The sequence below is a fragment of the Coturnix japonica genome, chromosome 1 (genome assembly GCF_001577835.2).
Source record: "Coturnix japonica isolate 7356 chromosome 1, Coturnix japonica 2.1, whole genome shotgun sequence".
Taxonomy (NCBI): Eukaryota; Metazoa; Chordata; class Aves; order Galliformes; family Phasianidae; genus Coturnix; species Coturnix japonica.
Genome location: NC_029516.1, coordinates 109,977,715 through 110,003,323, shown reverse-complemented (window position 1 = coordinate 110,003,323; position 25,609 = coordinate 109,977,715). Strand labels below are relative to the sequence as shown.

The window sequence follows — 25,609 nt, the reverse complement described above, 5'->3', positions numbered from 1 at the left end:
CTGGATATGTATAGAAACAATTTGTATATGGTGCTCAGGGACATGATTTAGCGGAGGGTTGTTAGTTAGGGTAGTATGGTTAGGTTGTGGTTGGACTCGATGATCTTTAAGGTCTTCTCCAACTTGAGTGATTCCATGATTCTATGATTCATCCAAGTGACTGTGTCAATGCAAGAACAACTAGAAAAACTATAGAAGTCAACATACTTCTGGGTGTCATGAAAGATCCAGAGCAAATATGACAGGAGTAGTTTAACGATAGCAAGTCAAGCAATGTATTAAAGCATTTAAAATTGATATTTAAAAAAACATTTGTGAAATACTTTTAGGATGGGTCATTCTTACCTTTGTTTACAGTGAGTTTGTGTGTAACTGAAGCATCATAAAAAGATGCAGTTTTACAATTAATGAGCCTAAGTGCATATGAATAAAAAGACTAGCAAAACAACATAAATATCAAAAGGAGGAAAAATAAGTTTATTTGTTAAAGATGAAGAAAAGCTTGATAAAAAAAAAAAAAAAAAAAAAGTTCATTACAGTGCAGCTATCCTCTTACAGATCTATCCATATCCTCTAAAACACAATCTAAAAGGCAAATCCTACATTCACACTTCACTTGATACTTGCTCTGGTTTAGCACACAATTTTCAACTACCAACATGCAGTCTTTACTTCACAGTGTCTGCAAATAATGTATTGGAAACACAACTTCTCCTTGTGTCTGTGGGATAGAATTTTAATACGGATCAATGCAAAATTTTCATCACTAAAATAAAGTAGTTCAAAACACTTCTGGGTAAACTATGTAGTCCCTTCTACGAAAGGGGGCAATTAAGCTTCTATATAGAAGGGCTTGCGGTCTTCCCTCCTCCTCCAGGCAGGAGGCTTTGCTCTATGCAACATGTTACTGAGTATCACTCCCTATTTGGTAACACTTTCTTAGTATTTCACAGTGCTCCAACGCTACCCACAACCATAATTGAAACATTTTAGTTTTATTAAATTGCATTTTAGGAATATGTGTTTAGAAATGAATAAAATAACTCTCTCTGCTCGATCTCTTGTTATTGTGATTACTTTAAATAAAGTTTTCTGTTTAATTCGCTGCTTTTCAACGCTGTATACGGTTGAGTGATGGTGACATCATCCCTTGCTCTACTGCACAAGATAGGTAAATAAATCAGCCCTCCAAAGAGTTACATGCAATTGGGAAACAGTATATGCGTAGTAAAACCAGTTGTGGCTTAAATAGTTTTGCTTGCGCAAAACATTTTAGTCATCATTATAAATCCATCCACAAGCGGCAGTATGCGTCATATTTCTGTACTTCCTAATTCTATGTTTCCACATATTAATGAAAAATACCAATTCTTTATAGAAAAAGAAACAGACATTTGGATGAACTGCTTTATTATGTTATAAATACACAGTGTTCCTCAAAAGAAAAAATAGAATTATTTTGAATAGATTCTCACAATCCCATTGAAAAATTACATCTGCTTTTGTATCTGCTGTGGGAACAAAAAGAAACAAACCAGAATCAATAAAATCTTATTAAAAAAATAGCATAACATCTTCCTGGAATGATAGTCAGTATTTTTAAAGAGTTGCTATAAACTAGAATGTTGTTGTTAAAAAAAAAGTAACTAACTTTTGTAAGTAAAACATTACCTTATCTCCACCCATTTACCATAACATGTGGCACCATTAGGGTGAACTGAACTCCACCCTTAACATAGAGTTTGAAAGATTCAAGTTGAAAGACGATGCATATTTTACATTATGTATCAAAAGCTAAAAAATTCTATTAAAAGAACATTGTAAGTAACATGTATTTCATATAATATTTCCATGTTTTGTGAATATATGGTCACTGAAATTATCAAATGTCAGTTAGGGTACATTCTCGCTAGGGAAGAAAGATGACGTTGACAAAAGCTGTGTTTCAAATACTACCTTTCAAGGGTTCGAAAACAATATTTTCATATTGCACTATTTTAACACTAATACCATGTCCAACACTACATAATACTTAGAGTCAAAAAAAAAAAAATCATCAGTTTTTCAGTTGAAAAAGAAATCAGGCCCGTGCATTAGGCAGTGGTAGTTCGATGGCTGTCTGACTTCAGTGAGGTTTGCCTCCTCTCACATCTGCATGTTCTGCTGTTCCAATTAAAAATCACTTACAGCTAACAGGTACAAGGAACTTCCTCCACAACCCACCCTCAAGAAAAGCCTATCTACTGGTTACTCCCACTGAAGGGATGCCTTCTCTCTAGATTTAAGTTGCAGAACCTGTCTGACAGTGCTTCTGGTGTGGCCTCAGTGAAATCACACACACTAACACTGTCCCTCCCAGAGACTGCAATGCCACTTACGTAAAAAGCAGAAGAATGGAAAGTGGAAAAAATAATAATAATAAATAAGAGTAGGATGGTTCTTGTTAAGGCTTGTTAAGCTCTCACATATTTCTCTCTTTCATTCACGCACTTACACACACACGCATACAGACATTAATTTATGCTTTGGCATAGTCTGCTGGAGGTGTTTTCAGGCCTGAGCTGGTTCTGAAGGCTACACTATATTATGCTTGTCACTAAACAATATCATTCCTTCACCTTTGTACATTTTAGAAAAGCTACCTAAGTATTTTAAGGAAAAAATAATTTAAAAAAAAGGCATAAGTTTTGCCTCACTTTCTTATGTGTAGGTTAGGAGGACAAATTCAGCCATTCAGAAAATATCAAAAACTCATTATGGAGTTTTCACAACAGGATAATCCAATTTTCTCGTTTCATGAAAGGACTTCAAAAGTAGAAGGCTGTGCAGGGAAACCACTGTCACTGGGACACAACTGCTAGAATTACATCTCTACAATTTCTGTGGCAACAATGAATTCAGAGTGATAAGGAATTCCAGAGCAATAACGAATTTATGAGGGTTTTCAACTGCCATTTTCATCTCAGGAAAGAAAAGGTACATTTTGTTTAGACAGGTCTCAAAAATCACAGTAATTATGAGGAATTGATGGAAATTACAATAAATAATAATTTTTCTGTTTTGCTCTTTAAATTACCACAAAAGCTTATCACTGTCTGTACAGTGATATCACTGTACAGACATCACTGTCTGTAATATTCAATTTACAGAGAAAAAAAAAATATTTTTTGTCTCAAAGGCTCTTGACACATAAAAATCCATGTTCTCCCTCAGCTTTAAGTGCAAAGTGATGTTCATATACTTTCAAGAACTCAAAACTAGTCCTAAATTGAGGTAGTACATTTTAATTAAGTTTCTTTCAAAGAACTCCAGAAAGAAACTTAAGAATTTAAGTAGCAACATCTATCAGCAAGCCTTAAAACCTCTAGGGACTGCTGTGTTCTTTCTTTCCACTTGAGCATTTTTGGAGCTTGGAGGTTCTTCTTTAACTCTTCCTCTTTTCCCCCCAAAATACTGTTTAGTCCATGCACCATTTGGACCTGTGGCATCTATTGCAACATCAATAATGGAATCTGGAGTCATCCACCTCAGAAACAACAAGAAAAGGAAGTTCAGAACAGCAAAAAGAGCAAAAATATACCCAGTCACTGGGCCACAGTGAGATATTAGTCTGTCAAGTCTCTCATCCATTGGTAAAACCACTTCATCTGCAACCCTCTCATACACCTAAGAGGAGAAAAGATAGAGAGTTCCTGTAAATAAACCAGAACAGACAACTGATTTTTAATTAAAGAAACAGTACTATGATAAAATTTAATGAACGTCAAAATACATGCTATTAATGACTATATACATATTAAGTCATACATTGTATGGTTAGTCCTGTGTTTCATAGAATCACAGAATGGCTTGAATTGAAAGGGACCCTTAAAGGACACCTAGTCTACCTCCGCTGCAATGAACAGGGACACCTACAGCTACATCAGGGTGCTCAGAGCCCTGTCAACCCAGCCCTGAATGTCTCCAGGGACTAGATATCCACTACCTCTCTGGGCAACCAGTTCCAGTGCTTTACTACTCTTATCATAATATATTTATTTATTTATTTTACTCCCAATATAGTTTTGTAAGCCAGAAAATTTTTTTCAGGGACCTACTATAAACAACTTGAGTCTCAAATTACACAAAAGATCTTTGTTGTTGAGAACACTGCAGATTTCATCCTACAAATACATTAGCAATGAGCTAACAAACAACCATCCTTTGTGCAACTTAAGCTCTATATGTTCTTCTCCCAGTTATAACATTTCCATTCACAGAGTTTGGCTTCATGTCTTAAGGAAGGGTTACAAAAGTAGCTGAAACCTAGGCTGGCTTATATAAAAACTTTGCAACTGAAACATTGTTTGCAGTTAAAAAATAATAAGACAAGTTCCACTGACTGTATTTGGTAAAGATCAGATAAAGACATTGTATTGGAAACTTCTTCAAGGAGGTTTATAAGAGAGACACTTATCTAAGTAACAGTACAAAATAATTAAGACATATGTGTTCCAGCTACTCTTGTCCAAAACATAGGGGCTGAAGCCAGGAGTGACAGATCTTCACAGGAGTGAATAAATTATTGCAGTTAACACTCTTCATTAATGACTGAGTTTTCCCACTGAAGCACAATTCTAATTCTGAAATATGACTTCAAAAGCATGGTAATTTATTTTCATTACATCCATAGCTCATGTATATTCAGATATGTCTGCTGACATTAAGCTACCTCCTGTCTCCTCATTTTAAAACACTCATTAGCATATCACAGACAAAACTGTGTCATGAGCTCTTTTCATAAATCTTATGCAGCATGTTTGCCAGTTATGCCACAAGAGTTACTTACTATGCAGACACTGGAAAAAAGATATACGAGTAGAAATGTAACTAAAGATCTAGGCTATTCTTCAGAGTAGTTATTACTGTTATGTCATAGAAAAAAAAATACTTTAAGAGAATTAAAGAAGTAGTTATACATACTTTTTCAGTTCTCTCTGCTACATTCCTCCATGAGTAAAATGTCTTCACTTTATTATGAATGCTTTCTGGAGACGGTAGTTTTCCTGATCTGAGCTGGGCAATTGCCTTCTCAAGTCCATCACACAAAGACTTTACAGAAGGTTCACATAAAATAATTAGATTTTCTGGAAGCACCTCAGGAATCCCACCAACTCTTGTACTCACCACCTTAGAAAGAAACAAAAGAATTACTACGTATGCTGCATAACAGTAAAATACAGTGATGATAGTCATGTTTCCCTGTTTAGATACAACAATATCACAAAGACAAAGAAATAACCAAAAAAACCCACAATACAATGACTGGTTGCCATGAAGGCACCAAGACTGATGCTTTATTCTGGGAGTTTTACCTCCATGAGAACTGAAGGTATAGGCCCTAGAAAAGACCTAGTACAATAAATTACTTTTAATGATCTTTAGAATTATTTGATAACATGCCAAGACAGAAGATGGATTAAGGATGCATTTTTCCAAAAGGTGTTTCTCACACTACAAAACTAGGTCTGTTCAATTAGATTTTGGACCTTTTCTCCATAGACCCTCACAAAACGGGTTGTCTCTGCTTGTAAATAGTAGTTTTACCACATCTTCCTTCCGTTTATGGTTTCTAGGGTGAACCTTTACAAGAATTTCTTTAAAAGCTCAGTAATCTGAATTATTTTTAATGAGAAATCAGGAATTACTATGACTTGTGTTCTCTAACCACTTCTAGCAGGCAACTGTAAGAAAACCACAGAACTTCCCAGCCACCAGAGTGGAAAACAGATGACTGGGGAATGAATGCCACAGATTAGTACTATTACTATGAAAAAATGTTGGAGTGCAAGAAGGGGGAAGTCCCTTCTATTTTCTGCACTTCTTGTATACTAATGTCTTGGTTTCAGTTAGGATAGAGTTAATTTTTCTACTAGTCACTGGTATGGCGCCATACTTAGATTTAAGAGGAAAAATAACACTGATAACACAACATTGTTTCTGAGCAGTGTTTACACTAAGCCAAGGACTCTTCAGCTTCTCATTCTGCCCTACAAGCAAGAAGAGGGGTGTACATAAGAAGGTAGGAGGACAAAAATCAAGACAGCTGACCCAAAATGGCCAATATATTTGATATTCCATAACATATGACATCATCCTGAGCAATAAAATATAGGGGAGTTGGTAGAGGGGGCAACCATTGCTGCAAGACTGGCAACATATATCACTTTGTATTTATTTTATTTTTTTTCCCTTTTTTTTTTTTCCCATTCAACAATCTTTACCTTCACTCAGAACTTTTACCTTTTTCCCCCATCCCACTAGGGCTTAGCTACCTGTTGGGTTAAACCATTAGATACCTCACCAGTCCACCGTTAAAAAAGTTTCTTCAGGTTTTAATGTGAGGACCCCAGCTCTTTATAGCTGTTAACTTTTTCTTTTGGCTGTCAATCTGTAAACTGAGCTATCTATTAGCCAGAATTAGCTTCTAATGTGATTGCTCTAGTGTCTCCTTTCTCATCTTATCTTGAATCCCTGCATTCAGCTGAAGCATGACACTATATGTCAGACCTTGATTCAGAGGAAAAAGAGTCATCAAACAATGGTTTAGTTTGATAACTTAATAAGTCCAACTGACCAGTAAGACATTTTTCAGGAGCTCCTCATTAAGCAAAGTCAAAGTAAGTCTTCATAAACATAAACTACCCTTCAATCTGTAAAGCAGTACATACACAGTAACATTGTGAAGAGATAGTCTGGTTAATTCAAACTGAAAGTTAGCAGGTGTGTCTGTCTTTCTAACTCTGTACAAGTTTCATGAACTTTGATTGAAATGGATACATGCATTCTAGATAGTTGAGGTTTTTGTTTGCTTGTTTGTTTTACCTGTAAACCACAGCTTGCTGCTTCCACAATTGCCATACAAAAGGCTTCAGTGAGGGAAGTGTTGAGAAAAATGTGACCCTGGACTAGAACATCTCTAACATCCTGGTGTTCCAAGGCTCCTAGGAGACGTACCCTGTATATAATAAAAAATACAAAATAAACACTAGATTTGTACTGTAATAATTCTGTATAACGTTAAACACTGTGGTGGTTTAACCTGGCTGGTGGCTGGGTACCTCACAGTCACTTGCTCACGCTCCAATGAGGGAGAGAATAGAATAAAAAAAAAAATACAAAAGCAGAACTCATAAGTTTTATCTCAACAATTTACTAAGAAAGAGAAAAGAAAAAGGATAATAGTTATAACTATATATATGTGCATAAATATGTACAAATGTATACAGCAAGTATTACACAAGCAAGTGCTTACCACCCCCCAACCAATGCCCAGCTCGCCCCGAGCATCAGAGGAGAGTGAAATGATCTCCCACCTCTTTCACTACTCCTTCTGCTTGCTGTCAGATGGTATGGAACATCCCTTTGGCCACTTTAAGTCAGCTGTCCTAATTCTCTTCCTTCCTTACTACTTGGGCCCTTTGCTGAGAATGGCCTTGGCTCTGTGCAACACTGTTCTGTGCAATAGGTGCTCAGAAGCACCTATAAACATAGGTGTCTTATCAGCATTGTTTTTCTCCTAGAAACAAAACATAACATCATACCAGACACTCTGAAGAAAGCAATTCCGTCCCAGGTGAAACTAAGATACATATATACTGGAAAATGAGTTCCAATGGTGCGTACACATAGAGAGAGAAGCAACACAGACACCTTAGTTCCATTTTCTCTAAAACTTGATCAACAATAAAGAAATACAAGACCCTCTTGCTTTTATTCCAAAGAAAGTTGGTGGAGAAGGAGTTGCCTCTTTTTGTTTCATGAGCAACCACCTTCATAATACTACTGTCTGATCCTTCTAGCACTTCACAAGAACACAGCTTCACAGAATTAATAACAAAGATTCATTTCCCTTTCTCTGTTTAGATACATTATCTGAATTTTCAGTGCGAGGCGTGACCAATGTCAAAGTCTAAGGTAAAAAAAAGAAGTGTATATACTTAGAATAGCAAAGATCAAAGACCATCAGTTTGAAGAGACACTGTGAAACCAGAAGAAAGAAAAACACAACTAACAAACAAGTATCTTACATAGCAGAGAGGAGCAGATGAAATAATTACTGACTGAGGTACTGGAAAATCAAGAACCTGGTATTTGCTGTATAAAAAAAACTATATACAACAACAAAGAAATATTCACAGACATGACAGAAACATTTGGTAACATTTAATCCAAGGAACATGTCTGCAGCACCACAGGAAGACATAGTAAATAAGTCCTGGCCTGAAGAGTTTCAGACTGAAATTAGAAAAGTTAAAAATAAAGTAAAGCAACGGTTTATTATTTATTTATTTATTATTTATAAACGGTTATTTAAACAAAATAAAGTAAAGCAACGGTAAAGAGGAAGCTTCCAGAATTACTAGCAATGATTCTCACAGATACCATCAACATGAAGTAGCCATCTAACAGTTCTTGCCACGTAGTGATACTACAAGTACATTAAGAGTGTGATAAATTCAGATTTTCTCTGACACAAGACAAGGTTCACATCAGGTGAACTTGCAAGATCACAGTCCAACTCTGGAAGTTCTCAGCACTTGGTCTTTCTACCTTGCCTTTGGTAGTTCTCATCTTCTCTAGTTTTTGAGGGAAGGGGGCAGGGAGCTGCTGTCTTTCCCACCTCTTAAGTACAGTGATTATAAACATGCTCAGAACAAACCTGTCATGTAGCTGGTATCTTTCCCGCACTTCTTCGAGTACAATTCGTTTTGGTCCTTCTCCTCCGACTAGGAAATGTAACTCTGGATACTTCTGACAGAGCTCAGGAATTATACCACTAAGCAAATCTATACCTAAGAACATAAAATATAAGGCAAGATGTTATTGTATTGGATATTAGAAGTTATACCACCAAGAAAATCTAGACTTAGGAGCAACAAAATGTAGAACAAGCCATTACTGTATTTGGTATCAGCACTCATCATGACGTAGCCTGCTGCTATATTCCCCACTGTCTTATCATTATTTGCCCATGTACAAAGATGCTCTCCCTCCTGTTTATAAGCTCCCCTCACGTTGAGAGGCCACAATGAGGTTGCCCCAGAAGCCTTCTCTTCTCTAGGTTGAACAAGCCCAGCTCCCTCAGCCTTTCTTCATAGGAGAGGTGCTCCAGCCCTTTAAGCATCCTCATGGTCTCCCCGGCCCTAATCCAAAAGCTCCACACCTTTCTTGTGCTGCAGGCCCCATACCCAGATGCGGTAAGGTAGTAAAGTAATAGAAGCCAAGCTTTGCACTTTATGAATTTCAGTTTACAAATCTCAGTATCACAAAAAAAATACACCTCTAAATCCAACATGCGCAAATGGGAGTGATATATACAATGGACATTTTTTGCTACCTTTTCTGTAAACAAGCCTGCTGACCACCACAATCGTTACGGTGCTGTCATCCCTCCTGGATGGGTCTGGGGTGAAATCAGTGGGATCCACAGCATTAGGGATGACGGAGACGATGCGGGGGTCCAACGCCGCTCGCAGCACCGTGTTCTCCTTACTGGTGTAGGAGACGCAGATGATGTGGTTGGTATCGCACAGGGACACGGTCAGAAGTTTGTTGGTGAGCACCGAGCTGACGTCCGCAAAGCCAAAGAGCGAGTGGTCAGTGAACACGGTGCGCAGCCCCATGGTCTTGGCATGGAAGAGCGCGTCGTGCGCCATGGCTGAGAAGGAGCTGTGGGCATGGACGATGGTGACACGCTCCCGCACAAAGATGTACCTGAGCAGAGGCAAGCTGTGGAACAGCGTGGTGGCTGTGGACTGGTTGTACATCACCCTGAGGGGCAGGTAATACACCTTCAGCCCGTTGGTCAGGTAGCGGACGCCCTTACGGCTGCCGTAGGCGTGGGTGACCACCAGTACCTTGTGGCCACGCTCGATGAGGCACTGCGACAGCTGATAGATGTGGCTCTCCACGCCGCCCATATTGGGGTAGAAGAAGTCCGACACCATGCAGACGCTCTGCGCTCTCCCTGCCCCCATCCTCCCACAGGGGCAACGACGAGGTGCCATCACTCTCTCCCGGCCGCCCTCCGGACCCCAGCGGGCCCCTCGCCGTGGCTGGGCCCGGCCATGTCCCAAGCACAGGCCGCACTGCCGGAGGGGCACGCAGCCGCCGCGGGCCCTTCAGGAGAGCGCTCACCTCCAGCAGCCGCCACCCGCCTGGCAGGGGGGGCCGCGCACGTACCTGCCGCCCGCCGCCGCTCGCTGGGCGCTGCCCGCCGCCTTCCCATATCCGGGCACGGCCGCGTCACCGCGGTAACAGCGAGGCTGCCTCGCCCGGCCCCCGCCGCCCAGCCTCGGCCAATCGCCGCCCGCTGTCGAGTCACGACCAATCGAAGTCGGTGGGAAGGGCTGAGGGAGAGGAGGTGGCGGTTTCGTTTCTTCCGTTGTTCACCTTGTGTGTGAGGAGTCGCCGCCCCGCAGTGACTCCGCTCTGGAACCGCTTACGCAGTCGTTATCCAGGCAGGGCACCGAGGTGTCTCGGAGCAGATAGGTTAGCCATTGAGATGGGGAGGATCTTGAGCTGCAGGCCTCACCGCAGCCATTCTTAGGGTACACTGACCTCATTGCAGCCTTTCAGTACCTGAAGGGAACTTACACCCAGGAGGGGAGTAAACTCTTCGAAAGGGCTGACAGTAGCAGGACTAGGGGAAATGGTTTTAAGTTGAAAGCGGGAAGATTTAGGTTGGATGTTAGGGGGAAGTTCTTCACTAGGAGAGTGGTTAGGCCCTGGAACAGGCTGCCCAGGGAGGCTGTGGATGCCCCGTCCTTGGAGGTGTTCAAGACCAGGTTGGATGGGGCCCTGGGCAACCTGATCTAGTAAATGTGTATGTTTGGTGGCCCTGCCAGGCAGGGGGGTTGGAACAATGTGATCCTTGAGGTCCCTTCCAACCCGGGTCATTCTGTGATTCTGTGATAGATGGGCAGCAGGATGCTGGCATCACTTGGCTGAGCCTTTCTGATCTTACCCCAGTGAGCTTTGGAATCAGCAGACACCAGTTCAAGCTTGTCCATTGCTGGCTGCCAAGACTGGATGTTATCACAGCAAGCTAGAGCTGTTCATGACTTCGTTGTATGTTCCCAATGTTTTCTTTGGCAGCTGCTTCTCCTTGCAAAGATTTCTGGTATGAATTTTGTCAGGTTCAATTCTATCATCTCTCCTATGTGAATATCTAGAGCATGAGCTGACCTAGGCCACAGTGCTGGTTGGGTTAAAGCTTGGACAGCCATTGTTTGGAGGTGCTGACTGCAAGAAAGAATAAGGGAAAAAAAAATCAGCTGACGTGTTGGTGTGTTGAATGAGCCATTGCTCATTGTTTGAGTCTTTTCCAGTGTTGAGCAAGGTGAGGCCGGTATTGGTACATCTGACATCATCATGTAATGCTCCTCCTGGGTGAAACACCTGGTGGGAACCTGAATTTCAAGATATCATCGAGCTGTGAAAAGAGCCAGGGGAGCTGGAGGCCATAGGGATCCTAATTCTCAGCAGAAACTGGAGTCTGGATATAAGAAGTTTGCCTTAAATAAAATCCAAGAAAAAAAAACAAAAACACCAAAACAACAAAGTTGTATAGAACAAGGAAGAAAGCGCTTTGAGGTTCTCATGTGCAGCACCCTGTAATGTGATCCCTGGCAAGTTATGGTAGTAACCTGCTTTGGGGTCAGGCTGAAACACAATGTTGAAATGTTCCTTGAACATCTCCAGGGTTGGTGACTCCACCACCACCCTGATCCACTGCGTGACCACTCTTTTAGAGAAGTAATATTTCCTAACATCCAGCCTGAATCTCCCCTGGCACAGCTTGAAACCATTTCCTCTAGTCCTATCACCAATTACAGGAGAGAAGAAGCCAATGCCCAGCTCATTACAACTTCCCTTCAAGTAGTTACAGAGAGCAATAAAGTCTCCCCTGAGCCTTCTCCAGAATGAATAATCCCAGCTTCTTCAGCTGCTCCTCATATGGCCTGTGCTCCAGACCCCTCACCAGCTTTGTTGCCCTTCTTTGAACACGCTCCAGGGTCTCAATGTCTTTCTTGCAGCAAGGGACCCAAAACTGGACACAGTACTGGAGGTACAGAGCTGAATATAGGGGACAATCATTTCCCTGTTCCTGCTGGCAACACTGTTTCTTATGCAAGCCAGGATGCCATTGGCCTTCTTGGCCGCCTGGGCACACTACTGGCTCATGTTCAGCCGAGCATCAATCAATACCCCCAGGTCCACTTCCTTTACACAGTCTTCCAGCCACTCTGCCCCAAGCCTGTAGCACTGCCTGGGGTTGTTGTGGCCAAAGTGCAGGCCAAATTTGGTCTTTTTGAAACTCATCCCATTGGCTTCAGCCCAACAATCCAGCCTGCCCAGATCCTTCTGAAGGGCCTTCCTACCCCCAGGCAGATCAACACTTCCAGCCAATTTGGTGTCATCTGCAAACTTAATGAGGGTGCACTCAGTGCCCTCAACCAGGTCATCAATAAAGATACTGAAGAGGACAGGCTCCAGCACCAACCCCTGCGGAACACCACTTGTGATCAGTTGCAGGTAGCAGTTTTGCTGCTCCCCCTCCTGGCTCCACCAAGAATTGAGAACTCTACCATTTCATGGTCACTCTGTCCAAGACAGCTCCTGATCTCCACATCTCCCACCAGTCCATCTGTTTGTGAACAGCAGGTCTAGCGGGGCAGCTCCTCTCATAGGCTCTCTCACCAGCTGCATCAGAAAGTTATCCTCCATACACTCCAGAAACCTCCTAGACTGCTTCTTCTGTGCTGTGTTGTATTCCCAGCATATGCTGGGGAAGTTGAAGTCCCCAAAGAGGACAAGGAAAGAGGACAAGGGCTGGTGATGGCACAGCTTCCACCAGCTGCTCATAGAACACATCATCTGTCTCTTCATCCTGGTTTGGTGGTCTATAGCAGATGCCCACAAGGATGTCTAACTTGTCAGCCCTTCCCCTCATCCTTACCCATAGGGATTCAGTCTTATCATCCCCGGCCACAAGCTCAGTAACATCAAAGCACTCTCTAATATAGACACACCACCAGCCCTCCTACCTTGCCTATCCTTCCTGAAGAATTTTTAGCTATCCATTGCAGCACTCCAGTCATGGGAGCAGTCCCACCATGTTTCCATAATGACAACATGGTCATAGTGTGCTGCATGCACAGTGGCTTCCAACTCTTCTTGTTGCCCATGCTGTGTGCACTGGTGTAGGTGCACTTTAGCTGAGCCCCTCACCTCTCCCCTAATCCCATTACCCATCATTACCCACTAGACTCATCTCTAGTGGGCCTGGCTTTATCTCCTTCCCCCTTCATATCTAGTTTAAAGCCCTCTCCACAAGCCCTGCCAGCTCCTGGGCAAGGATCCATTTCTCCCTTTGAGACAGGTGAGACCCATCAGCAGACCTCAGGCCAGGTGCCAAGTAAACTGCCCCATGATCAAAGAACCCAAAGTTCTTGCATTTGCACCAGCCTCTCAGCTATGAGTTTATAAAGTGGATTTTCCTGCTCAGTGCCTCCTTCCCTGCCTCTGTAGGAATACAGGCAAATACTGCTTGTATGCCTGCTCCATCAACTAACCTCCCTGGCGGCAGCACACCTCCCTACAGGTAGGGGCAGGCCATCATATTGGGCCCTCAGTTCCTCTTAGGAGGGAGTCACCTATGACTATCACCCTCCTTTCTTTACTGGAGGAGGCAGTCTTTAAGCATGGAGCTGACCACCTCTCCTTAAAAAGAGAGAAGGAAGCAGTCCTCACACCTCAGCCTCAGCCACCTCACCCTTCACTTTCAGGGCTTCAAAGCTATTACATAGAGGCACCTAGGGAAACCAAGGTAGGTTGGAACAGGGGTTGCCCACAACACTAAGCTGGGACCTGCTGCTATTCCTTCTCTCATGTTGGCTCTCTCAGTTTGACTATGGCAAGGGAGAGGGTCCACCACAGTTTGGGGGTGCAATCTCTGCGTCTTTCTCACAGAGAGTCACACCATCAGTTGATTTCTTGCTCACATTCTCTGATGGTTCTTAATCTCTCTACCTCCTCCCTAAGCTCTACCACCAGGCTGAGCAGCTCATCCACCTGCTCACACCTCACGCAGGTGGCATCCTTCCCATCCTCCCCTGGCAGCAGCAGGCTCTGGCACTCCCTGCAGCCAGAGTCACAGAAACACAGAATTGTAGGGGTTGGAAGGGACCTCTAGAGATCATCAAGTCCAGAGTCCAGAGACCTGAACCATCACACTTCTGGGCAGGCCCTCCATCTGAGTTGCTACAGTCTTCTTGAGGTAGATACCATATTTGAAGCTGTAGCCTCAGGGTCTATCAGTAGGAGAGCTGGTCTCTTGAGTAAAGACAAAAACACTGACATTTCCTGCCACAAGACCCAGCTCCCATACTTGCTGCTACAGTAATGTATGGGTAGCATAGGCTGTGCTCAAACTCAGACTTCCCTCCCTGTTATCAGTGGACAGTAACACCCTTTTCTCACCTTTTCTCACCTAGCACATTATATGGGCAGAAGCTAGCTTCCACCCTCCCGAGGGCTGCTTTTAGCCTCACAGAAAAGGGTCAAGGTCAAGCTCAAGAGATAAGAGTGGGCAGTGCCAGCTCCACCCCTGCTGGCTCAGCAGCCTGCCCACAAGCTGCCAGCCCCCTGCACTAGCACAGTGCTTTTGCTGGCTTCAAAAAAGCCCTAAAAAGAGCTTTTTAGTCTGCCTTTTTGCTTTAGGTCCCTTACCCTGTGCAGTCTTACCTGCCCTGAAGCTGGTCTCTGTGGCAATGACCATTTCACACTGTAGGAGGGTGTTTTAACCTTGCATGTTATGTCTGTTGTTCTGACATCTACATTCTGTGTTAAACATCCAGTTATGTTTAGTGTCACATCCTCAGTTCAGTTCTGTCACCCTGTACCAGTAAGGTCCTTCAACTGTCATGTTCAAACAACCCTGAAAAAAAAACTGTCTACCAGCAAGCCTGGGAAGAAAAAAACAAACCAAAACAAACAAAAATCACCCAGAATTGTAAGAAAAAACCACCACTGATAAAAATACTGCTGATACTTTTCAGTGGCAGCGTTGCTGTGTTGATTATGAGCACATCCAGAGTCCAACCTACTCTGTTCTGAGGTGGAGGGACCAGCAGCTAGAGAGAATCACATTTCTTTCTCTTCTAAATGCCTGAACTTTATGTATGCATGTTCTCATATAAAGTACATACAAGGTCAGAGTAAGACTGTGGAATATATGGAGCGTAAAGGCAGTGACAGCAGATGGTAAAAAACAGTGACCACAGAGTAATTACTGCTTACAAACCCAGTCCCTGTATACTCCCTGAAGTACCTTCCTAAGTTGGGTTAATGAAGAGAGAAGATGGAGGAAACTTTAGGAGACTCCTGTAGTATTGTTCTGGCAGCAGATGTCATTGTGCCTCAAGGAGATCACTTCAGTGTTCTTGAAAACACACAAAGGAGAACTTTTTATTAGCAAGTATTGTAATGAGAAGTCAATCAGCAGCTCTGTGTCTGTTAGGTCTCACATCTGTGCTCTTAAGGCACATCCTAAAGTCTTGATTTCTCATTAGCTTTCTGTGTGTGTCAATTCTCTCCCATCCAAGAGCCCAGGTCCAATTCCCACTCAGATCAAGACAATGCAGATGGGGAAGGGTAGGAGGATTTGGAAGTAGTTGGGGTGTATTTGCACAGGAGTAGCTTTCAGTCCCCCAAGGTTACACACAGGTCACATCTCCTTACCAGCACAGGACCATTGCTCGTAGTGGTAACACTTGCTGTGGACAATCCTCTTTTGCCCAACCAAAATTCTTCACCCCTTCAATTTAGGGACCATTTCAGTACCTGAATCATTGGAAACAGAGCCAGGTTGCTGGCTGCTTTCTGCCTTTTCAGCTGAGCCAGCAGCCAGCTTAAAGGCTCCCTGTATGGGAGAGAAAAATTCCTGGACAAACAATGAAAGTGGTGTCCGGCCTCTCTGTGACAGTTCAAATCAGTCAGAAATATGGGCTACCTTTGTACCAGCATACCTTATAGATATCACCTGCAGCCAGCATACAACCAGCATCAGCTCTCTTGTCAAGTAATCTGACAAATGCAGCAGAAATGCAGCCATGTGACAGTGTCTGATCTGGATCAAATATGGTACAGTATCTGATATTGATTGTTATGAAGCTGCAACCTGTTGACTAGACTAGACTTGTGTGGTTGGATTTTTTTTAGTTTGTTTGTTTTTTAATGACTTTTGCTAAACTTTACAGTCTATATAATTGCAGATCTGAATTACCCTTCCTGCAGCTTTAAGGCCAAGTGCTTTAACATCTGTACATCAGGTGTTTAAGAAGGCCTGCCTTCTTTTTGTACCTTTAAGACACAACCTAATTTAAAAGAAAAAAATCCCAGGAATCATCAAATAGTCAAAAAACAAACAAACAAACAAACAAACAAGCAAACAAACAAACAAAAAACTGAAGTGCCAGAGCTCTTACATGGTTCCAGTATTAAAATGTTAACAAGATGGTTTTAATTGAAAGGTAAGTAAATCTAAGGACTTAAAGGAGGAAAAATAATGTAGTAACAACAGCAGGTGGAGCTATTGGAAGCTTAAAACATTGGTGCTGGCAGAGATGGAAAATATCCTCTGTGCAAAGTTGAACACTGTGCACACAGTATGCTTTATTTCCTGCTAATAATGCTCCTCTTATATACATGCTCCAGAACGTCATCAGCACTGTTATTTCTGTTTATGGTGCCTATTACTGTAGTACCTGCCTGCTTGTACATCGTTTGAAATAAAACTGTCTTTCTTCCTTAAAAAAGCACTCCAACAACACAATATTTTTATACTTGATATCTGGATTTAAACTAAGTGTAATTGTTGTGCATATGCTGTAAAATCTACCAAACTAAACAAATTTTCTTTCACTTGGTAGCTTTAGTGTAGCCTTGCAAGGCAAACTCTCTGGAGGAAGCAATGATTTTTATTTGACCATTAGAGGTAGCAAAATTTGGAGCAGTTTTCAGGCACACAAACGCTTTGTGAGGTTTGCAAAGAAAGCCACAGGCTTCAAGCTTTATGCAGGTTGGAAACAACTGCTGTGAGTGTAATTTAATTAACGTGGAGCAGAGCAAGGTAATAAGGTGATTGGCCTCCAGGGGACAGGTAGGGAGGATAATCAATTTTTAGCTGTGAAAGCTTTAGGAGTGAGCTTTGGGTGGTTTTCAAGTGGTGTGCACAGCAAAATGCCAGGAGGGAGATAAACAAGATGACTTTAAAGAGATTTTCTTGATATTCCTTTGTAATTGAGTTACAGGGAAATATTGTGGTTTATGATGGGGTCGGCAGTGATAAGAAGTTTTGCATAGTTCTTGTGAATATGTTGAGCTTTTTATAGTGTTTCATGACTTGTGTTGCTTTATTCTGAAAAGAGAAGCTAAATTAGAGCAATGCAACCACATTTCAGCATTGAAGCATGAACCTGAACAGCTAGCTCATTCATTGAGAGTAAGAAAAGCTTTCCCAAGAAAGAAGAACAAAGGAGGCACGTGAGTCTGCTCAGACAAACCAGATCAGGGATCAAGGGGAAGTTCTGGATAAATACTTTATCTTTGAGTCACTTAGCAGAGTGTGATGGGTTGGTCTGGTTATTCTGCATCAGTTTCAGCTGAACTGGTAAAATTAAGCCATGCACAAGAAATACAGTCCTTGACAATTAAAAATACAGTTTTGCAAAACAAGTGGAGGCAGAAGACTAGGTGATGTGTTTCCTACTTTGCTTCTGTTTTGTTATTTAATTTGTAATCACACTTAATCTAATATTTTATTATTATTCATATATTTTTAAATACATAGCGCATGCCAATGGGGACTAGAATAATAGGGACTAGAATGACTATAATACAATTCTTCATCCATAAATATGGTAAAGGTAGCCTTTGATGTTTAGGATATGAAACAGTTTGCCCTAAGTCGTGGATTGTCAATGATCTCAACCTGGGAGAACCTTTCACTTTGAACTGTATTGTAAATTATGATAAAATTGAAAATAAAAAAGACTGCTAATGGAATGGAAGTCAACATCTAGACCAAGCCACAACAGCATTCTTTTTATGTACTTATTTTGCTTTATAGGCTAGAACAGCCATTTCCTTTTAGGTTAATTTAAAACAGACTTTGTCCCCCCTGGAGTGAAAAGGTTTTATTGAAGTTTTGAGTAAATGCTGATGTTGGAGTCTGACAGAAATAAAATGAATGGCAGTACATCATTTATAACCCCTGACTTGTTTCTGTTTTAATGAATAGTGTAACAAAGGAGAACACAGATCCACTTGTTCTGGTAACCACCTCATACTTCCCCAGAGGCTGATTCATTCAGCGAGTCCATAATTAGAAGGTGACAGTGTTTGTCTTATTTTGAAGTTGAAAAGCATTTATCAGTTATTTAGAAAATATAAATGGAACTGGCAGCTAAAGGAGCTTCCTCAAACATTTTTGTTGTTGTTGCTTCGTTTTGCATTTTGGGTTTCCTTTTTCTTTATTTTACACTACTATAAATCAAAGTAGCTATTGATTTAAATGGCTTAAGTCTTGGTTTGAAGTTGTACATGAAAACAAAATGTGCAGACGAGGGAAGCACTGCATGATGAGTAAAGGCTCTTGTGGGAAGAATGGCTGGAAAACAGAGGAGGATTTTAAGAGTCAGCTGCCCCAAGGATACTTACAAATGGAACTGTTTGCAGTGTCTAAGAGTGTGATGGGATTTATATATGCCCTGTCAAACTTCCTATGAATAATGCTGGTTATAAGCAGTGTTGCAGTACGTGACATACTACAAATTCCAAAGTAAATGGGGGTAGTACTTTCAGATTTTCTTGATATTCTTCAGTATCGCCAGCATTTTTCTGTGACCATATGTATCTCTGTAATGTAGAGGTCGAGTAGAGTTTTTACAGGTAGATGAAGTTCTACTGATTCTTTCAAACACAATATTTTACTCATTCATTCTTTTCCCTTGTCCACTCCCAACAAAAAGCGTATGCCAACCACTCATAAAAACTTACAGGTTTAGAAACCTCATATGCATTTGATTCAGAATTAACCATCATTATTTAAGTATTCCTATTCCTATTATACAAATGGATATGCAGAGGCCATAATCCAAGTGTCGCATTAAAGACATCCCTCATTATATAAAAATTAAGACACACCATAACAGGAAATTTTAGCTTTATTATTGTGGCTATGTAACCTGTAAATCATGTCCATATGTTTAAAAAGCAAGTCATGCTGAACACAGTAATAAAAGGCTTTTCAAACTTCAAACAGAATGTTTCTGTTCAATAACCTTCCCTCTGAGAAGGTCATTTAGTCATAAGTTAAAAGCTAATGACATCAGTCAAAAACCAGATCTGCCATGAATTTTACATATCCCATTTAGGCCTTCTGAATATTTATATTAAATCTCTGCAATTAAATTCTGATGTATTGATATGAGAGACAACATATAGCATTTCTATTTTCAAGTTTATTGAATATTTTGAAATGGATTGACTCCAGAAATTCTCAAATCAAATAACACCACGAGTTTTTCTAAATCCTTATTAAATTCTAATTATCTCCTTGTGTTTCCATCTTCAATCAGAGCCTCCTTTCAGTCATCACTTTCCGTGTAAAGATTGACATCCTTTGAATGTGCCACTCTATTAGCAACACAGATATTCTTTGGTCTGTGATAGTGATGACCATGACACAACATAGGCATTCACAGCATTATGCTTAATCTTTGGAGCTTTTCCTCATAATATTTGTGTGGAAGTTATTAATAGCCATTACATGCTTGAGCTGTGATCGTTTTCTCATCATACAGGAGAGCAAGATGGATAAATGTGGTATCCAACAAAGAACAGCCTGGCACGAGGCCTTACAAGCAGGTGATCTGCCAGGATCAAAATTAATTGTAAAAGATAAGCTGTAGAATCCCTGTGCTGCTAGAACAGTAGTGTACTGTGCCATCTAAGAAGTAGCTAAGTCAAGCCTTTGGAAGATTGAAGGGCCTTTCTAAGCCCTTCCTTCTGCAGAAGCCCGTAGGAGGGGAAGGGTGGCTAGTGCTCATATTCCAAGGCATTAACTTGTATGATTAGAGAAAGGTATTCTCATATCCTGAGTGTGAAGCTGGCTAATTCAGAGCACTTGGATGCCCCTGCTTTGCCACCCAGCATGGTGCCATATGTTATGTGAAATGAGGGGTTGCATCCATCCTGCATCTATTTTCAAGGGAAGGCTGCAGGGCTTTTGAACATCATTTCAAGCTCTCTTTGCTTTAAGAGCCTTCTGGAATCAGAGTGGACTTATTTGTCTCTCAGGTTGAAGAGGCTCTGTTTTGTGGGGTGGGGTGAGGGGGAAAGAAAGGAAAAAGTATTCACTGGGCAGATCAGAGCTGAGGAAGCTCTACAGATCAGCACTGACAAAGATTCAGGCATAATTAATACAGGTTTCTGCTACATTTCTCTCACTCTTTCCAGATGTCACTTAAAGTCAGAGCCCCGCATACCCAGAGGGCATCTTCTCATCCTGTCTTTTTATGTCAGTACAGCTCTACCGAATTCAGGAATTATTCATTTGTAAGTCTAGCAGGTTTCCACTTAGATTTAGCCTGTGGAAATGCATTCATTTTCCAATTGCTGTGTTGTTAAATGACACTATAAACTACTGCCCATGGGCAATGGGGCTGTAGTAGAGGAATATGTGTTAGCTTTATTGAAGCTTAAGAATTCAGCTTGATATATAGTTTTGGACAAAGGATCATTGTTGCTCCATGTGCCACTGGTGCAATCAGTTAAATGTCTGTGTCTGGCTGAGCATGAGGTGCTTGGGCTTGCAAAGCGTCATGCCTCTGTCACTCTTTGTCTTTTCCAGGAATGTGCTAACACTGCAACCAACCACAGGGTCAGTAACCTCAACTATGAGTGAGATGAAAAGTGATGGGGTGGTTTGCTCCTTCTAAATACCTTTGCAAAGCTTGGAGGCTTCGCTTAGAAGAGAAAGGGAAATGTAAGGTTGAGCTTCTACAGCCCAGCTGGCTCACCTTGATTTTTACTGGGCTCCCATTCTCCTTGTTTATGCACAGTGTGGATCAATCGCACATGGCCTAAACTGTGGAGGAATCTGCTCTCTACTGCAGACAAGGAGGTGACCCTGCTGCAGGGCTTCACCTCATGCAGTCGCACATCAGACCACATTGTTTGGTGAGAGGATCCCAAGCCGCTTCCCAGCACGGTTGACAAAACCAGGCTGCCAGTGTATTTATACAGACCTAGATCACAAGATGAATTGAAGGGCGCTTGAAGCAGTCACCCAGTGACTTTAACCGCCTTACTCAGAGAGAAGGTATATTACATTGTAGTGCTTTCTCAAACAGTTCAGTACTCCTTACATGGCTGAGCTCTAATTTTATTTTAAATAAATCTATTTTTCCCTATAAATTAAGACATCAAAAGCCATGTCATGCCGTGTCAACATTTCAGTCCCTGTTGCAGTTGTTTCATTTCCTGTCTTCCCTCTGTTCAAACTGCACTAAAGAATTGGAGAATTCAGCAAAGGGGAAAAAAATGATTCTGTCATCAAGACCAGCACTTGCAGTTCAGGATTGCTGCTTACAATATTTCGTCTCAAACCAGATTTCAGTGGTCCAGAAAATAGTACTGTCCTTATACTTGATTTAGTTAAAACACTGCTATTCAGGCCTCACGCTGGTAAAAAGAATTTCAGTGCGAAGGACATATTTTCATACCATGGTGAGCTAAGAGGAAAAAAAACCCACATCTTTTCCTTCAGAAGATTGCTGAACAGTTAGTACCAGTGTGGCTGCTGTCCCCTTAGGGAGATTAACACGCTACAACAGGAACAAATAAATAAATCACACATGCCTGTCAGGCAGACGTGGGAAAAATGATTCTTCTTTACTGAAGTTATTGGACTTAGTGACCTTGTGTCTACCAGCATTTGGGCAGGAGCCAGTCCCAGAGGGACAAACATACAAAGGCTGTACTTGAGGTGGCTTTTGGTTTTTGTTTAATTTCTTTTTGTTTGGCAGAGTTTTAAAATAACAAAGAGAGGAAAAAAAGAAAAAAGAAAAAGAAAAAAGATAAAAAAGCACTCGAATAACTGATGTATTTATTTTCTTATATACAATTAAATATGGCACATCTGACAGTAGTTGTACAATAGAATCAAAATGATAATTAAAGCTGGACAGTAGATCAAATAACTCAGTGCTGACCCTATTAGAAGCCAAATCCTGCACACTGAATTTCTGAAGAAAGTTTTACCCTAGAGTTGCATTTAGCTAAGGATTCAGAGGCTAAGATTATCTAGTCTCAATTTCTGAGAGGCTGGCTGTTGACTGTGACTGTTACCAATACACCAGCTTCATCTTCCAGAGCATGGCACTGAACTGGCTCTTTCTGCTCTTTCTTCCACACAGACAGAATTTCATCAGTTGTTTTTATCTCTTAGAGAACAATTATCAATGCCCCAGAGGACTGACCTGCAGTTAACGATTACTCTAATAAATAAATGCAAACTGGATTCATTCTTCTGCTCTTAATGTGGAAGATGTTTGTTTTTACTACTGTTTGAAAGTCAGTGACAGCTACTTTGCAAAGCAGTGGATTTCTGGAGAGCTGGAGAAGCTGGGTCAAGGATTTTCTCTGCTTTGAGACCCATGAGAATTTCTCTTCTCCTTTGGACACCGACAATGTCTGGGACATGTTGGCTTTGCAGTTGGGCATGTTCTGGGTTGGGATGGACATCTGTCCTCACAGCTGTTTGATAAAGGAGAAAAAATAAAAGAAAAAAAGGTAAGGATTTTAATATGGTAATTCTTCACTGTTACATCCCTCAGCTTTTTCATCATTGAACACTGCAGTGTTCTCACACAGAATACACTCAGGATAGTGCTGACACCCTGTGATACAGGGAGAAAGACTTTGCTGCTGGATAGTGCTGTCCTTTTGTTTTATGAAGTGCCTTTGCTCATTGATGCTTCAGCTTTTGTTCTCCAGGGCTAACAGGCATAGTAATCTGGCATAGAATTACTATGTACAGATTACAGTCATCTCTAGAATCTAAATGTAAACAGGTGATGGCATTGATATCCTCCCATTTGCAAAACCCATAAATGACAGTCTTTGATGATGTTTCAACTCTGCTGATTCTTTTAGCTGTTTTATAGCTGTTGACAACTACTTTATGCCTGCCTTTGTTTTCAGAGCTCAATCTAAAGATGAAGGTGTTACTCCTTCCACAGCTTCCTCTACATGAATGAATCTAAGAGATCTGTGAGAATGGATTGTGTGAGTGACCATTCAACAAACTGTAGTTCTGCTTTAGTAACCAGTGAAACTCAACTCTTGTGTTTCTATATATAAGCTTTCAGACAGCATACTTGCATGCTCTTGGATCTGTACATGTGACAAGGGCTATACAAGAAATATATATATATAAGTATATATATATATATAAATTATTCTCTATGAGAATAAAAATAAACTATTGCATGAAAAAAGAGTACTTTCAAAGTATATTTTCTATTTATGTTTTGACAAAGAATCCTCAAAACTAGTTACTCAAAAGGATTGGGGGAATGCATGGAATGTAACAGTCCCAGAACAATTTTCCTGCTTCCCCATGCTATCAATTGAATGGCTTTGTGTTTGTACAAAATTTCATTAGCTCCTGGAAATCATTTGAGGACAAACATAGCAAATACTGAGTACATTGTGTGGGTGTTAATTTGGGGTGGTACCTTTGCCCCTAGAAGTCTGTGAGACTGCATTGGTCTGTCACAAAGAACACAGAGTGCGTTTGGACTACCTAGAAAATCAAGATACAGTATCTCACTGTAAATCACTTTTGTAACACAGTAATTTCAAGTGTAGTGCAGCTTTAGCAGTCATTCCCTTAAAATCAGGGGAAAAATAATAAGTACAGGTAATTGGATAGCATCCTTGTTCATATTTCTGAAAACATATTAATTAAAAATACCTTATACTCCTTCTATCTCCTATATCTATTATTGTTATTATAAACATAATTGCAGCAATTCTATACTGAATGGCAATCCTAGCTAATTCAGCACTTGCACCTCCAGCATCTACATAGGCTCGGAGCTTGCAGTATAGCCACTGAGTGACAAGGAACACTTACCTGCAGGTTTCAGCATGAAATATCTTGTGTTTCTGAGCACAGCTTTCCTGGCTCTCCCTACACAAATAGCAGCTGCAGTTCTCTTTACTTTGAATGAATTCTGTGGGACACTTCTGCCGGCAGATGCATTCACAGTTTTCTTCATCAAATTCCATATATTGTCCACACATAGCCAGCTCAGCAAGAGGAGGGAGCCCTGCAATAGCAAGTACAGCTTTTAGCAATAAGCTTTACATGGTTAAATTCTGCTCTGGAAGAGGATGGGTTATTCGCTGCAGTCAAAAGCGCTCATGTACTCTCTGATTTATTTTGGTCTTCTGTTGTTACTTACAGTGCAGATAAGGACTTTTCAGCTTTTTCAGGGTAGGAGTGGGCTGATTCTTTCACTAGTACTATTATTTCTTATGGGTTGAACCCTGCATAACAATACTTTATTTTGGGGGTGCATATTAGAAGTGCCAATGTTAGGTTTTGGAACACAGAAATCCTTACAAGACAGCAGATTTCAAAAAGAAAACTACCAGGATTTAGTATATACCCCCCACAAAGCTGCATATGCACACAAACTGGCATACTCACTGTTCAGCATACTCCACTATCCCCACCCCCCGGAAACTTTTGTAGAAGTAATACTATGTCTCATAAGATGTAATCCAGTCTAGTACTTCAATGAGCTACAAGTGTACACTTGTCAGTTAAAGGAAGGAGAAAATACTTTGTTTCAGAAACAAACCCGAGCCAAGCAAACACGCTGTCTAATACTTCATCTGTCTTCCTTCACAATACACATCTGGACTATAATATGAGGTTAATCCTAGAGAAAAGGGAATGTATTTTCTGAAAGCCACATTAAAATGCTGGCAGCACATCCCTGGTTAAAGGTCATGGCTTATAATGTGTCAGTAGAAAGATAATTTCCTGTAATTTTACAATTAACTATTGGATTTAGCCTATGGAATGTGGAATGTAACCTGTGTCCATGACCTCTGCAACCTGAGATCTGATCTGAGTGACCAGAACAGACCTGCACACTACTTGAAAGAAACCTTCATTATTATTTGCTTAATGCTGGAAAACCAATATCCAAAAAATTAAAAAGAAAGAAGAGGGAAAGAAATCTGCCACAAATTCTTGGAAAACAAACCACTTCCTTGGGGTGATAAAGCTTGGCATGTATGAGCGTTTCAGCCTTGCTTCATTTCAACATCAAAGGCCACATCATTTAAGTTATTTTGTCCCAGCCACAGCCAAACCTATTGTGCTTCACAGAATGATATTTTATCTGAGGAAATATTGGGCTTATGTCAACAAAAGCAATAATTTAACAAGCCACAGATTCTAATCTCCAAGCTGACCTTA

General features: G+C 41.0%; 2 protein-coding genes across 3 annotated transcripts in view; both read right to left on the bottom strand.

Annotated features, from left to right (window-relative positions):
- Nucleotides 1-454: 454 nt before the first annotated feature.
- Nucleotides 455-10,313, bottom strand: PIGA (phosphatidylinositol glycan anchor biosynthesis class A). The gene is made up of 5 exons (XM_015886636.2): nt 9,380-10,313; nt 8,702-8,834; nt 6,865-6,997; nt 4,963-5,169; nt 455-3,666 (listed from the first exon to the last, which is right to left on the bottom strand). Exons 1-5 carry the CDS (start codon nt 10,047-10,049, stop codon nt 3,346-3,348), a joined length of 1,464 nt encoding a protein of 487 aa, XP_015742122.1. The 5' UTR covers nt 10,050-10,313; the 3' UTR covers nt 455-3,345.
- Nucleotides 10,314-22,196: 11,883 nt separating this feature from the next.
- VEGFD (vascular endothelial growth factor D) overlaps nt 22,197-25,609 on the bottom strand; it is a 55,347-nt gene continuing 51,934 nt past the window's right edge. For both annotated transcript variants that reach the window (XM_015886614.2, XM_015886603.2), the window contains 2 exons: nt 24,251-24,446; nt 22,197-22,866 (listed from right to left, as the gene is read on the bottom strand). In XM_015886614.2, coding sequence (XP_015742100.1) covers nt 22,740-22,866; nt 24,251-24,446 — 323 coding nt within the window. In that variant the 3' untranslated portion in view covers nt 22,197-22,739. The remainder of the gene's footprint in view (nt 22,867-24,250; nt 24,447-25,609) is intronic.

Coding starts and splice junctions, on each gene's coding strand:
- PIGA (XM_015886636.2), bottom strand. CDS start 10,049: ATGGCACCTCGTCGTTGCCCCTGTGGGAGGATGGGGGCAGGGAGAGCG. Junction 6,998..8,701: donor AGATACCAGCTACATGACAG/GTTTGTTCTGAG, acceptor TATTATATACAG/GGTACGTCTCCTAGGAGCCT. Junction 5,170..6,864: donor CAGCAAGCTGTGGTTTACAG/GTAAAACAAACA, acceptor TTTCTTTCTAAG/GTGGTGAGTACAAGAGTTGG.